At 36.8% G+C, this 13,688-nt stretch overlaps 1 protein-coding gene across 3 annotated transcripts in view; it reads right to left on the reverse strand.

Moving 5' to 3' along the window:
- IQCM (IQ motif containing M) overlaps positions 1 to 13,688 on the reverse strand; it is a 434,938-nt gene that overhangs the window by 298,284 nt on the left and 122,966 nt on the right. For all 3 annotated transcript variants that reach the window (XM_073892341.1, XM_073892342.1, XM_073892339.1), the window contains 2 exons: positions 12,917 to 13,007; positions 1,548 to 1,642 (listed from right to left, as the gene is read on the reverse strand). In XM_073892341.1, coding sequence (XP_073748442.1) covers positions 1,548 to 1,642; positions 12,917 to 13,007 — 186 coding nt within the window. The remainder of the gene's footprint in view (positions 1 to 1,547; positions 1,643 to 12,916; positions 13,008 to 13,688) is intronic.

The following is a 13,688-nucleotide window of genomic DNA, read 5'->3' on the forward strand; positions in this document are numbered from 1 at the left end:
TAATTTGTCTTCATTCATTCATTCATTCATTCATTCAACAAATGTTTATTAATGCCTAATGTGTGCCTGTCACTGTGATAAGTACAAGGAGACTTCAGCTTCTATGAAGCTATGGCTCTATTAGTAAATATTTCAGATATTTCAGGAGAACATTTTTACATGGACAGAACATTTAGCAAACCTCAGAACACATCCTGTAGGTGACTGCCCCATTCTGCTGGCCTTCTACTCACAATTTCACAATAATCTGCAGCTAGTAACTAAGATTCTCTCAATGAATGTTTTAGAAAGATTTTCTGTCTTTTCTTTAGCATTAAACAAACAGTGGTCAAGCCCCTGTACGGTAAGCTCCATGTATATGGAAAAAGACTTAGATTTCTACATTCGGAGTAAAGCCATGAAAATTACTGAGCCCTTCAATGAGCTTAGAGGCAGCTCTGTGAGGGTGCCTCTAAATAAATGTGATTTATCTGAGTTCAATGGTATTTGAAAAGGGAGGCTTTTATCAATGCTTAGTACGATTCTGAATAAACTCTAAATGTCACAGGACTTTCATTTATGAGGTAGTTAAAGGCTGCAAACCTCAGCTTTCAGGATTATCAAATTTCAAGATTATTATCTATTAAAACAATTTCACCCATTAGATCCTACCCTTTACGAAGAATTTTTGACAGCATTTACTTCTTCATATACATATTCAATTCTAGACTGAATTGAGACCCACCCATTATTTATACTACTTCGGGCCTAAACTATCTAATCAAGCCTGAAATTTAAGCTATGGATCAATTCAACATTCAAAAATTTTAAACATTTACATGTGTTCGAGATTCTGACATTATATTCACAATATTAAAAGTTTTGGTGAATATTGGTTGGATTAATGAAAATGTGTTACTTGAGCCTCCATCTGATGCTTGAATTCCTTTTAAAATAATACACACAGTGAAATGCTGGTTAAATTGTAGTTGGATAAAGGAAATTTTATGCAAGTGCCTTAAGAACTCAAGGAGGAGTTTCTTCTGCAAATTTTCAAAAAATTTTTCCAAAATCAGTCAAAGTCCCACTCTACAAGAAGAGTTTTCTCTTAATGACAGCCTGAAGCTCAAGAACATGAGTAACGAGTTAAAAAGAGGAAAACTACAAAATAGTTTCTTTGAATCAATAGCCCCCTAGGTCTTCAAGTAACTCACCAAGTTCCAAAGAATTTTTCAATCACACTTACAGGACTTTAAAGAATTATCTATATTTTCTTTTGAAGAATTATGTATTTTTTAAACAATAACTGAACGATAGAGAGACTTTTAAAATTATAAGAATTTATCCTTATAATTTCTTAAAACCTTTAATATTCACACACATTAAAAACATCCAATCTCGTAAGTTCTAATAAAAGAGCTGAAAATGAGTTATTAGTAGTTGTTTCTGAAATCTATCTTTTGACATGGTATTGAAAGGAAATACTAGCTGTTTGACACTACATTTTAAGAATGCAAAAATAATAAAAATCACTGTGTTGCTATTAACACTAATGCAATGAGACTCACCATAATCTTTCAGAAGCCCCATGGACGAGGAGGTCATGGGTTGTAAGGGCAAGCCAAGGTTGATGATGGGGGTGGCAAATGGTGAGATCAACGATCTGTTTCCAAAACATAAAGTTAGAGCTTTGAGTGATTTATAGTCCCTATTTTGTAATACAGACTTTCTAAACCAATGTTATGGGATTAGATGCTAATCACAGAGAGGAAACCACTTGTCTCCTATCAATAGAGACTAAACATGTTATACTCTCAGTGCTCTGCAGAGTAAGAGGCATGCAGTAGGCCCTCTATAAACATTATTGAAAATATATAAATATCTATATATATTATATAATAAATGTATAATATTTATTGAATGAAGACAAAATAATACCAAATTTTGCTGGCTCTGAGCATAGATAACAAACAGAAACATTTGCTTTCTAAATGAAAACAAAAATCAGGAAAATGAACAAGCATCATATATATTTCTTGTCTGTTTTGCAAGATTTTAAGTAACATGTTTTCCTATCGTGACTTGGTGAGCTTCAACCAAGTCAGCTGAATCAAAAACTATGCACCAAGCAGAAATTTTAGAAAATGTACATAAGCAAAAGGAAGAAAATAAAAATGACCCCTAATTCACCACCCTAATATTTTAGTCATAATTATAAACCCTTAAAAGCTTCCTAGGGGCCAGGAACTATTCTAAGCCCCATCTGTGTCTTACTACATTTAATCCTCACAACAATACTCTGGGTTTTTACTATCATTACACCCATTTTATAAATGAAGACACTAAGACACCTAGGGGTTAAGTAGTATATAGTTCAAATTATCCCAGCTAGAAATGGGTGGAGCCAGGATTTGAATCCAAGCAGTGGGACCTCAAGAACTAAACTCCTTATTACTATTTTATACTAACTCCATTTGTCATAATTAACATGTGTAATATATTTCATACCTTCTCTATGTTTACGTGCACATAAAATGTACATGAACTTTTTAGCCTATTTTTTGCTCTTAATATCGTGAATATCTTTATTTGTAAATGTACAAAGATGTACATTGTCATTTTGACCCATTACCGAGCATTCCACTCTATGGATTTAACATACTGATGGTTTATTTACCAATCTTCTTTTCCTGGATATCTGGGTTGCTTCTACTTTTTTGGTGTTTATAAACAAGGATGAAAATCTATGAATATTCATGTTGTGAACCTGTCCAATTCTTTCTTATTATAAATGCCTAGAAATGCAATTGCCATTTAAAACGTTATATAAATGTATACAAATTTTTAGTATTTTAAAACATTTTGCTCATCAGAAACCTAGGGTCTATGAGGGAAGAGTCTGTGGCTGTTCTGTTCGGAGTTCTACATTTGGCATAGAGTAGACACTCTATAAGTAGTAAATAATGACTGACTTATAGGATCTATTAGTCTAGCTGTTACTCATGTGGTCACCACACCCATGCAGTTCTCCAAAGAACTGAGGTATGGCTAGTATGACAAAATCTTATTGTCAAGGGAAAATATAAAAGGCTTGAGTATACAATCAGCTTTGCAAAACTCCATTTCAAATTCTTGAATTTATTTGTATGTCAATGGGGACATGATACACTGATCAATCAGTTTTCTTTGCTCTTTTCCAATATGCAATGGTTAAATATTTAAGTCTCCAAATTAGGACAATTAATTGCATTCCTCAATGATTCCTATTAATGAAAGATTTTAACAGAAGTAGACCACAATTCATCCACTTAAGCAAAATATTTTACAAACATTCAGGTGAAATGGCAGGGTAATTTTAACATAAATGTGAAATGCGATGAGATATTCTATCATTATTTTAAAATCTCCTCATTTTATTTTTATATGTTATGTCAATCACCACGCATTACATCATTAGTTTTTTATGGACTGTTCCATGATTCATTATTTGCGTATAACATCCAGTGCTCCATGCAGAACGTGCCCTCTTTAATACCCATCACCATGCTAACCAATTCTCCCATCCCCCTCCCCTCTAGAACCCTCAGTTTGTTTTTCAGAGTCCATCGTCTCTCATGGTTCATCTCGTCCTCCAATTCTCACACTTCATTCTTCCCCTCCTGCTATCTTCTTCATTTTTTTTAACATATAATGTATTATTTGTTTCAGAGGTACAGGTCTGTGATTCAACAGTCTTGCACAATTCACAGCACTCACCATTGCACATACCCTCCCCAATGTGTATCACCCAGCCACCCCATCCCTCCCACCCCCCACCACTCCAGCAACCCTCAGTTTGATTCCTAAGATTAAGAATTCCTCATATCAGTGAGGTCATATGATACATGTCTTTCTCTGATTGACTTATTTCGCTCAGCATAACACTCTCCAGTTCCATCCACGTCACTGCAAATGGCAAGATTGCATTCCTTTTGGTGGATGCATATATATATACACACCACATCTTTATCCATTCATCTGTCAATGGACATCTTGGCTCTTTCCACAGTTTGGCTATTGGGGACAGTGCTGCTATAAACACTGGGGTGCATGTACCCCTTTGGATCCCTACATTTGTATCTTTGGGGTAAATACACAGTAGTGCAATTGCTGGATCATACGGTAGCTCTATTTTCAACTTTTTGAGGAAACTCCATACTGTTTTCCACAGTCGTTGCACCAGCTTGCATTCCCACCAAGAGTGTAGGAGGGTTCCCCCTTCTCCACATCTCCACCAACATCTCTCATTTCCTGACTTGTTAATTTTAGCCATTCTGACTGGTGTGAGGTGATGTCTCATTGGGATTTTGATTTGGATTTCCCTGATGCCGAGCGATGCTGAGCACGTTCTCATGTGTCTGTTGGCCGTTTGGATGTCTCCTTTGGAAAAATGTCTGTTCATGTCTTCTACCCATTTCTTCATTGGATCATTTGTTCTTTGGATGCTGAGTTTAAGAAGTTCTTTATAGATTTTGGATACTAGCCCTTTATCAGTTATATCATTTGCAAATATCTTCTCCCATTCTGTCAGTTGTCTTTTGGTTTTGTTGACTGTTTCCTTTTCTGTACAAAATCTTTTTATCTTGATGAAGTCCCAATAGTTCATTTTTGCCCTTGATTCCCTTGACTTTGGCGATGTTTCTAGGAAGAAGTTGCTGTGATGAGGTTGAAGAGGTTGCTATCTGTGTTCTCCTTTAGGATTTTGATGGACTCCTCTCTCACATTTAGGTCTTTCAACCACTTTGAGGCTATTTTTGTGTGGTGTAAGGAAATGGTCCAGTTTCATTCTTCTGCATGTGGCTGTCCGATCTTCCCAACACCATCGTTGAAGAGTCGGTCTTTTTTCCATTGGATATTCTTTCCTGCTTTGTCAAAGATTAGTTGACCATAGAATTGAGGGTCCATTTCAGGGCTCTCTACTATGTTCCATTGATCTATGTGTCTGTTATTATGCCATTACCATACTGTCTTGATGATAACAGCTTTGGAATAGAGCTGGAAGTCTGGAATTGTGATGCCGCCAGGTTTGCTTTTCTTTTACAACATTCCTCTGGCTATTCGGGGACTTTTCTGGTTCCATACAAATTTTAGGATTACTTCTTCCATTTCCTTGAAAAAAGTGGATGGTATTTTGATGGGGATTGCATTGAATGTGTAGATTGCTCTAGGTACCACTGACATCTTAACAATATTTGTTCTTCCAATCCATGAGCATGGAATGTTTTTCCATTTCTTTGTGTCTTCCTCAATTTCTTTCAGGAGTATTTTATAGTTTTCTGAGTACGGATTCTTTGCCTCTTTGGTTAGACTTATTCCTAGGTATCTTATGGTTTTGGGTGCAATTGTAAATAGGACTGACTCCTTAATTTCTCTTCTGTACTGTTGTTGGTGTATAGGAATGCCACTGATTTCTGTGCATTCATTTTATATCCTGCCACTTTACTTAATTCCTGTATGATTTCTAGCAGTTTTGGGGTGCGGTCTTTTGGGTTTACCACATAAAGTATCATATCATCTGCAAAGAGTGAGAGTTTGACTTCTTCCTTGCCGATTTGGATACCTTTTCTTTCTTTTTCTTGTCTGATTGCTGTGGCTAGGACTTCTAACACTATGTTGAATAGCAGTGGTGATAGTGGACATCCCTGCCCTGTTCCTGACCTTAGGGAGAAAGCTCTCAGTTTTTCCCCATTGAGAATGATATTCACTGTGGGTTTTTCATAGATGGCTTTTATGATATTGAGGTATGTACCTCTATGCCTATACTCTGAAAAGTTTTGATTAAGACAGGATGCTGTACTTTGTCAAAGCTTTTTCTGCATCTACTGAAAGGATATTATGGTTCTTGTTCTTTCTTTTATTAAGGTATTGTATCACATTGATTGATTTGTGGATGTTGAACCAACCTTGCAGCCCAGGGATAAATCCCACTTGGTCGTGGTGAATAATCCTTTTAATGTATGGTTGGATCCTATTGGCTAGTATTTTGGTGAGAATTTTTGATTCCATGTTCATCAAGGATACTGGTCTGTAATTCTCCTTTTTGAGGGGGTCTTTGTCTGGTTTGGGGATCCAGGTAATGCTGACCTCATAAAATGAGTTTGGAAGTTTTCCCTCCATTTCTATTTCTTGGAACAGTTTCAGAAGAATAGATATTAATTCTTCTTTAAATGTTTAGTAGAATTCCCCTGGGAAGCCATCTGGCCCTGAGCTTTCGTTTGTTGGGAGATTTTTGATGACTGCTTCAATTTCCTTAGTGGTTATAGGTCTGTTCAGGTTTTCTATTTCTTCCTGGTTCAGTTTTGGTAGTTCTTACATCTCTAGGAATGCATTCATTTCTTCCAGGTTATCTAATTTGCTGGCATAGAGTTGCTCATAATATGTTCTTAGAATTGTTTGTATTTCTTTGATGTTGGTTGTGATCTTTCCTCTTTCATTCATGATTTTGTTGATTTGGGTCATTTCTCTTTTCTTTTTGATAAGTCTGGCCAGGGGTTTATCAGTCTTGTTAATTGTTTCAAAGAACCAGCTGCTAGTGTTGTTGATCTGTTCTACTGTTCTTCTGGTTTCTATTTCATTGATTTCTGCTCTGATCTTTATTATTTCTCTTTTCCTGCTAGGTTCAGGCTTTATTTGCTGTTCTTTCTCCAGCTCCTTTAGGTATAGGGTTAGGCTGTGTATTTGAGACCTTTCTTGTTTCTTGAGAAAGGCTTGTATTGCTATATACTTTCCTCTTAGGACTGCCTTTGCTGTATCCCAAAGATTTTGAACAGTTGTGTTTTCATTTTCACTGGTTTCCATGAATTTTTTTTAATTCTTCTTTAATTTCCTGGCTGACCCATTCATTCTTTAGTAGGATGCTCTGTAGCCTCCACATATTTGAGTTCTTTCAGACTTTCCTCTTGTGATTGAGTTCTAGTTTCAAAGCATTGTGGTCTGACACCATGCAGGGAATGATCCTAGTCTTTTGGTACCGGTTGAGACCTGATTTGTGACCTAGGATGTGATCTATTCTGGAGATTGTTCCATGGGCACTAGAGAAGAATGTGTATTCTGTTGCTTTGGGATGGAATGTTCTGAATATGTCTGTGAAGTCCATTTGGTCCAGAGTGTCATTTAAAGTCTTTATTTCCTTCATGATCTTTTGCTTAGATGATCTGTCCATTTCAGTGATGGGGGTGTTAAAGTTCCCCACTATTACTGTATTGTTGTCGATGTGTTTCTTTGCTTTTGTTATTAATTGCCTTATATAATTGTCTGCTCCCATGTTAAGGGCATAGATATTTACAATTGTTAGATCTTCTTGTTGGATAGACCTTTAAGTAGGATATAGTGTCCTTCCTCATCTCTTATTACCGTCTTTGGTTTAAAATCTAATTTGTCTGATATAAGGATTCTTACCCCAGCTTTCTTTTGGTGTCCATTAGCATGGTAAATGGTTTTCCACCCCCTCACTTTCAATCTGGGTCTTTGGGTCTAAAATGAGTCTCTTGCAGACAGCATATCGATGGGTCTTGGTTTTTAATCCAATCTGATAGCCTGTGTCTTTTGATTGGGGCATTTAGCCCATTAACATTCAGGGTAACTATTGAAAGATATGAATTTTGTGCCATTTTATTGCCTGTAAGGTGACTGTTAGTGTGTATTTTCTGTGTTCCTTTCTTGTCTATGCTGCTTTTAGGCTCTCTCTTTGCTTAGAGGACCCCTTTCAATATTTCTTGTAGAGCTGGTTTCGTGTTTGCAAATTCCTTTAGTTTTCATTTGTCCTGGAAGCTATTTATCTCTCCTTCATTTTTCAATGACAGCCTAGCTGGTTATAGTATTCTTGGCTGCATATTTTTCTCATTTAGTGCTCTGAATATATCACATCAGTCCTTTCTGGCCTGCCAGGTCTCTGTGGATAGGTCTGTTGCCAATCTAATGTTTCTACCATTGTAGGTTACAGATCTCTTCTCCTGAGCTGCTTTCAGGATTTTCTCTTTGTCTCTGAGACTCGTAAGTTTTACTATTAGATGTCGGGGTGTTGACCTATTTTTATTGATTTTGAGGGGGGTTCTCTGGGCCTCCTGGATTTTGATGCCTGTTTCCTTCCCCACATTAGGGAAGTTCTCTACTATAAATTGCTCCAATATACCTTCTGCCCCCCTCTCTCTTTCTTCTTCTTCTGGGATCCAAATTATTCTAATATTGTTTCATCTTATGGTATCACTTATCTCTTGAATTCTGCCCTTGTGATCCAGTAGTTGTTTCTCTCTCTTTTTCTCAGCGTCTTTATTTTCCATCATTTGGTCTTCCATATCACTAATTCTCTCTTCTGCCTCATTTATCCTAGCAGTTAGAGCCTCCATTTTTTATTGCACTCATTAATAGCCTTTTTGATTTCGACTTGGTTAGATTTTAGTTTTTTTATTTCTCCAGAAAGGGTTTCTCTAATAACTGCCATGCTTTTTTCAAGCCCAGCCAGCATCTTAAAAATCATCATTCTGAACTCTAGTTCCAACATCGTACTAATGTCCACATTGTTTAGGTTCCTGGCAGTCAGTACTACCTCTTGTTCTTTTTGTTGAAGTGATATTTTCCATTTTGTCATTTTGTCCAGAGGAGAATAGATGAATGAGAGAACAAAATGCTAACAGGGTAACAACGTCCCCAGAAAATATACACTAAACAAATCAGAAAAGCCCTGAAACTGGGGAAAAGAAAGGGAAAGAGAGAAAAAGAAAAAGAAATAGATAAAAACAAACAAAAACAAAACAATAAAACAGAATATGATCAAATATGATCATATATCATATGATCATATTTGGTGTATAGATCAGTGCCACACACTAGATTTAGGCGTATTTTGGTCTGTTAGAAGAAAGTGCCTCCCAAAATTTTAAAGAAAGAAAAACTTATATATGTACAAAAATAAGGGTTAATATGATGAAGGGATGGAATATGGCTGTAAAGATGAAAATTATAAAAGACTTTATAAAAGGAATTCATAAGAAGTTGGTTGAAAAAAGAAGGAAGATTTAAAAAAAAAAAGGGAGAGAATGTGATCAGGCAGGAGACTAGAACAAAGCCATACACTAGAGATTTAGTGTATATTTTGAACTGTTAGAAGAAACTATATCTCAAAATTTTAAAGGGAGAACAACTTATATATATATATATATATATATGTATATATATATATACCAAAAATAAGGGTATCTACTATGAAGGGATAGAATATGACTCTAAAAATGAAAAATAAAAAGGATTTTTTAACAAAGGGATCAATAAGGTGTTGGCTGAAAAAGGGAAAAAGAAAAATTCAAAAAAAACAGAAAGAAAATTTAAAAAATTAACTTTGAAAGACTAAAGAATCATGGTAAAAAAAGCCATGAATTCTATGTGCTGTATTCCCCTAGAGCTGGAGTTCTGCTGTTCCCATTGTACAGTAAACTTGGTCGTGGCTGGCTGTTCTTGCTGATCTTCCGGGGAAGGGGCCTGTTTCCATGGTTCCCAAATGCCTTTGCCGGAGGTGGAATTGCCCTGCCCTTGCCGGTCTAGGCTAAGTAATCTGCCTGGGTTTGCTCTCAGGAGCTTTTGTTCCCTGCAAGCTTTCTGTACAGCTTTGGAGGATGAGAGTGAAAATGGCAGCCTCCCACTCTCCACCCCAGAGGAGCCAAGAACTCGGAGCCCCACTCCTTAGAGCATCCCCAGAGAAAAGCAGTCAATCACCTCCATCTCCCCCACTCCGTGCTCACTCGGCCTGTGACCGAGCGTTTCTATCTCTGGCTAATGACCCCGTGTGGAGTCTCCAAACCCAGCAGATCCCTGCGGTGCACTCCCATGCCACTCCTCCCGGGGGAGGAAGGGGGGGTCTCCCCAGATCTGCTGCTTGTTGGGTCCCTGCTGGAGGAGCAGTGGCCAGACTGGGCTGCGGATCACGGTTTATGGCAACCCCGAGCTGAGAGCCCACTCCTTGGCTCCGTCTCTGCAGCCGGCTTCCCTGCTCTGATACCTGGGAGCTCTGCTGCACTCAGGCACCCCCGGTCTTTCTGTGACCCCGAGGGTCCTGAGACCACACTGTCCCGCGAGGGTTCTACCCCCCACTTAGCCACTGGAGCAATGTCCCTCAGCGGAGCCGACATCTAAAAGTTCCAATTTTGTGCTCCGCTGCTCTATCACTTGCCAGAATCGGCCGACAGAGGCCCCCTCCCCGCCATCTATCCTCCCAAATATTGCCTCGGATTCACTTCTCCTCACATCTTACCTTCCAGAAAGTGGTCACTTTTCTGTTCAGAGAGTTGTTGCTATTCTTTTCTTCGATCTCCTGTTGAGTTCGTAGGTGTTCAGAATGGTTTGATCCCTATCCAGCTCAATTCCTTCCTGGGACCAGACGAAATCCTGGTCTCCTACTCCTCCGCCATCTTCCTCCGCCCCCCTCCTCATTTTATTATTAAATTGATCAGAATAGCCTAAATACAAATTGTCATGTAACACATAAGAAACTCCCAATGATCACAAAACTGGGGTTGAAGTCCTGGCTCACTTGCTTGAATTACAGAACGCATTTACAGAAATGCAACTGTCATACCTTCAAATGCACCAAATATTATAAACTAAAAAAAATAGTTCTGATAAATAAGTGCATAGTAAATTAATTTCCTTGATGGAAAATTAACATTCAGAATGCACTCACATTTATCATTATTGTCATAAAAAAGTATGTTAATGTATAATAATCTTTGAAGTTAGAATTCAAAGGTACATTGAAGAACTTCACATCTTTAAACTTAAATTTGAAAATGCAGAGCTAGTTGATTTTGTTTTCCCTCCACAAATCAAACATAGAGAAGTCTGGGGAAAGGAAATCATACATTTATAAGATTATATTTCTTCATGTATTATCCAAGGAAATTTCTTTCATTGAGCCAGTATTTTTATGGTCTACCTAAAAATATATGTGTCACCTTAGAAATTAATATTTTCCCAGGCATCTTCAGGGGAATTGTAGGTAGTTTATACATAGCTTCCTTCACAGGGGTCTATTTGTATTGAACAGAAATCTTCCAAAAGTCTCACAAAGAGTTGGGCAATTCATGCTAATTAGTGCCAGTGCCTGTCCCTGCATTGTTAACCATCCCCTTCCTGATTTCTGATTCTGTTTCCCTTTCTGTTGCTTATATCCTCATTGCTAAGTTTCTTTTATCATTACTATGTGGTGAACTAGATTTCAATAAAAATTTCACTCTAATGGCATCTTATTTGTCTAGCTAAACACCGGTGTTCTAACACCTTGAGTCACCATGTCCCAGAACACTGATTTGTCTTCCCTTCTGTATTCCCATCCCACTTCCAACATTAATGAAATGAAGCTAACTGCTAAGGTAGGAAACAAGTTACCGCCATAAGCTAGCTATAAATAAAGACAAAGCAACCCTGGTGGATTGAAGTTCAGGCTTTATGTGCCCCAGGCTGTCCCTGGAAGTACACATACTTGCTCTTAATTTCAGAGGATGTTGATCTTCCTCATTAAGGAAGACATGTTTTCATTAAAAATGGATGTTAGGGTGCCAAGAGACCTTTATCTTCCACCAGTTGCAGAAGAAACAATTCTTCGAGAAATACTCAACTCTCTGGAGATAGACATACTGAAAGATATTCTATCTGATCGGATTTACTATTAATGAGTGCTCCACTTGTCCTTAAGTCATTATTATTCTTTCTCAAATTTTTTGGCCCCATCTCAATACTGAAAATGGTAGGTTTTCAAATTAGTTCAGTTAATTTTTCCAGTTACTAATAGCTTACTTGAAATTCTCAACTATTTGGTCAAATTGGTCTGCTAACTGCTCTTTTAGCAGTTACCACTCTGCTAGACCAACCTGGGTCTCAGCTTAAACTAACTAAAGGCCAAAAGTAAATTTTTAAAGACTGGTAAATTCCCAATACAATCATTTCTTTTCTTTTGCAATTGATATCTTCCCCAACCATGGATAAAACCAAATCCTTAGTCTTAGAACTGTACCTACATTCCATTCTCCAAAATTTGAATATCATATTATAATTAAGCCAAGAAAGTGGTTACTTGTGAGCATGAATCTTTTACTGTTAAGCAGAGTTCACCATATAAATGCTGGAAGGTCCATGGTTAATAGCCAGGGCAATATTTTCTCAAATTTTTATTACTTACAACTGTGCCAATTACCCCAAACTTCTGACAAGGCTACATTGTGAAGTAATGTAAAACAAGCCCCTGAAAAATACATTTTAACCGAGCAGTTTTTACATACTACAAGTATAAATGTTCCTACAAAATGTGCTGGAAGGGCCTTTAAAGGTTCTGTAGCTCTAGGGTCAACAGTTATGTACACAATTGTAAAGTTATCTTGAAGATGATAATGACAGTTAGTGCAATAATTCAGAAAAGTAACTGACCCATCTCCACACACCTCTAGAAGGCAGAAGCAATGCATAAAGCGCCTATCCTGAAGCTCTGCTCTATAGAATCAGCCTCACCTTCTATTGGAAAAAGACTAACGTTAAATTATTAAATTAAAAAAGAAAAATTATAATTTAACTCTGCTCCATAATTGCTGATGAGTTATTAAAATTCCAAACTTTTGTAATATTATAAAATATGGCATTTTTCTCAAGAAAGCCACAAATTGGATTTGAGCTTATGCACTGTAAAACCCAGATGGTCTGCTTAACTAGTCAGACATCCCCCAGTTCAAAAGTTAATTGAACTGAAAACTAAAATTTTGATAATTGATATGCTTTGAGGGACCCAAGCAGAAGGATAAATTAGCCTCATGCATGGGGTGTTAATAGACTTGAGAAACCATGACAATTGGTCAGAAAATATTGGCACAGTAGAATAAAACTATACATTTTCTATAGGTTATAGCTAATTACACATTACCTGGACTTCCCATGGTGCTGATGCTTTTCTTTCTCCATTTTTTTACCCACTGATTCAATATTAGTCACTATTTTACCCAGTTTAACTTGTTCTGGAATTAAAAAAATAAGTTTTAATTGTATACGATTTGTTTTCAAGTTCTAAGTGCATTTTTTGAATTAAATTGCAAATCACAGATTTTTTAATAACAAGAGATACAAAATTTTTCAAACAAATTACTAACACAAAGATACTCTAAAAACACATTTGAGTGTTTTTTTTCACCCCTTGCTCCTCAGATGTTTTGCAATTACTAAAATTTAGCACTGAAGGTATAGAGTAAATGAACTGCATATATCAGAAAGGAGATAGCTCCTCGAGAAATGTCTGCAATAGCACAGCACATACCAATGAATACCAACAGCCTCATTTATACATATCAGCATTATTATCATCATTATCATCATAAGGCTTAGCTTTTATAGGAGAGTCTGCTATTTTAAAATAATTTAGCAATCATTAGTTAATGTAAATAGGAACACTCATCAACTTGATAGAGTAAGACTGAAGTCCAGGAAAGGCAAAATTCTGCTTAAAAAAAAAAATCTAGTTCTTGGAGTCTAGAGAGAAAATTTACATAAATATTTTTAAATACCTATTACCTTGTATTTTGTACAGATAATACAGCTAACATAGTTTGAAACATTATAACAAAATATTAAGTTGATATCTCTAAAGCACCTTCTAGCTACCAGCTCAGGTACGTTAAAGATATATTAAAGATACAGGGAAC

The sequence above is a fragment of the Callorhinus ursinus genome, unplaced genomic scaffold, assembly GCF_003265705.2.
Source record: "Callorhinus ursinus isolate GAN/ISIS: 27379988/994484 unplaced genomic scaffold, GSC_fseal_2.0 scaffold4, whole genome shotgun sequence".
NCBI classification, from domain to species: domain Eukaryota; kingdom Metazoa; phylum Chordata; class Mammalia; order Carnivora; family Otariidae; genus Callorhinus; species Callorhinus ursinus.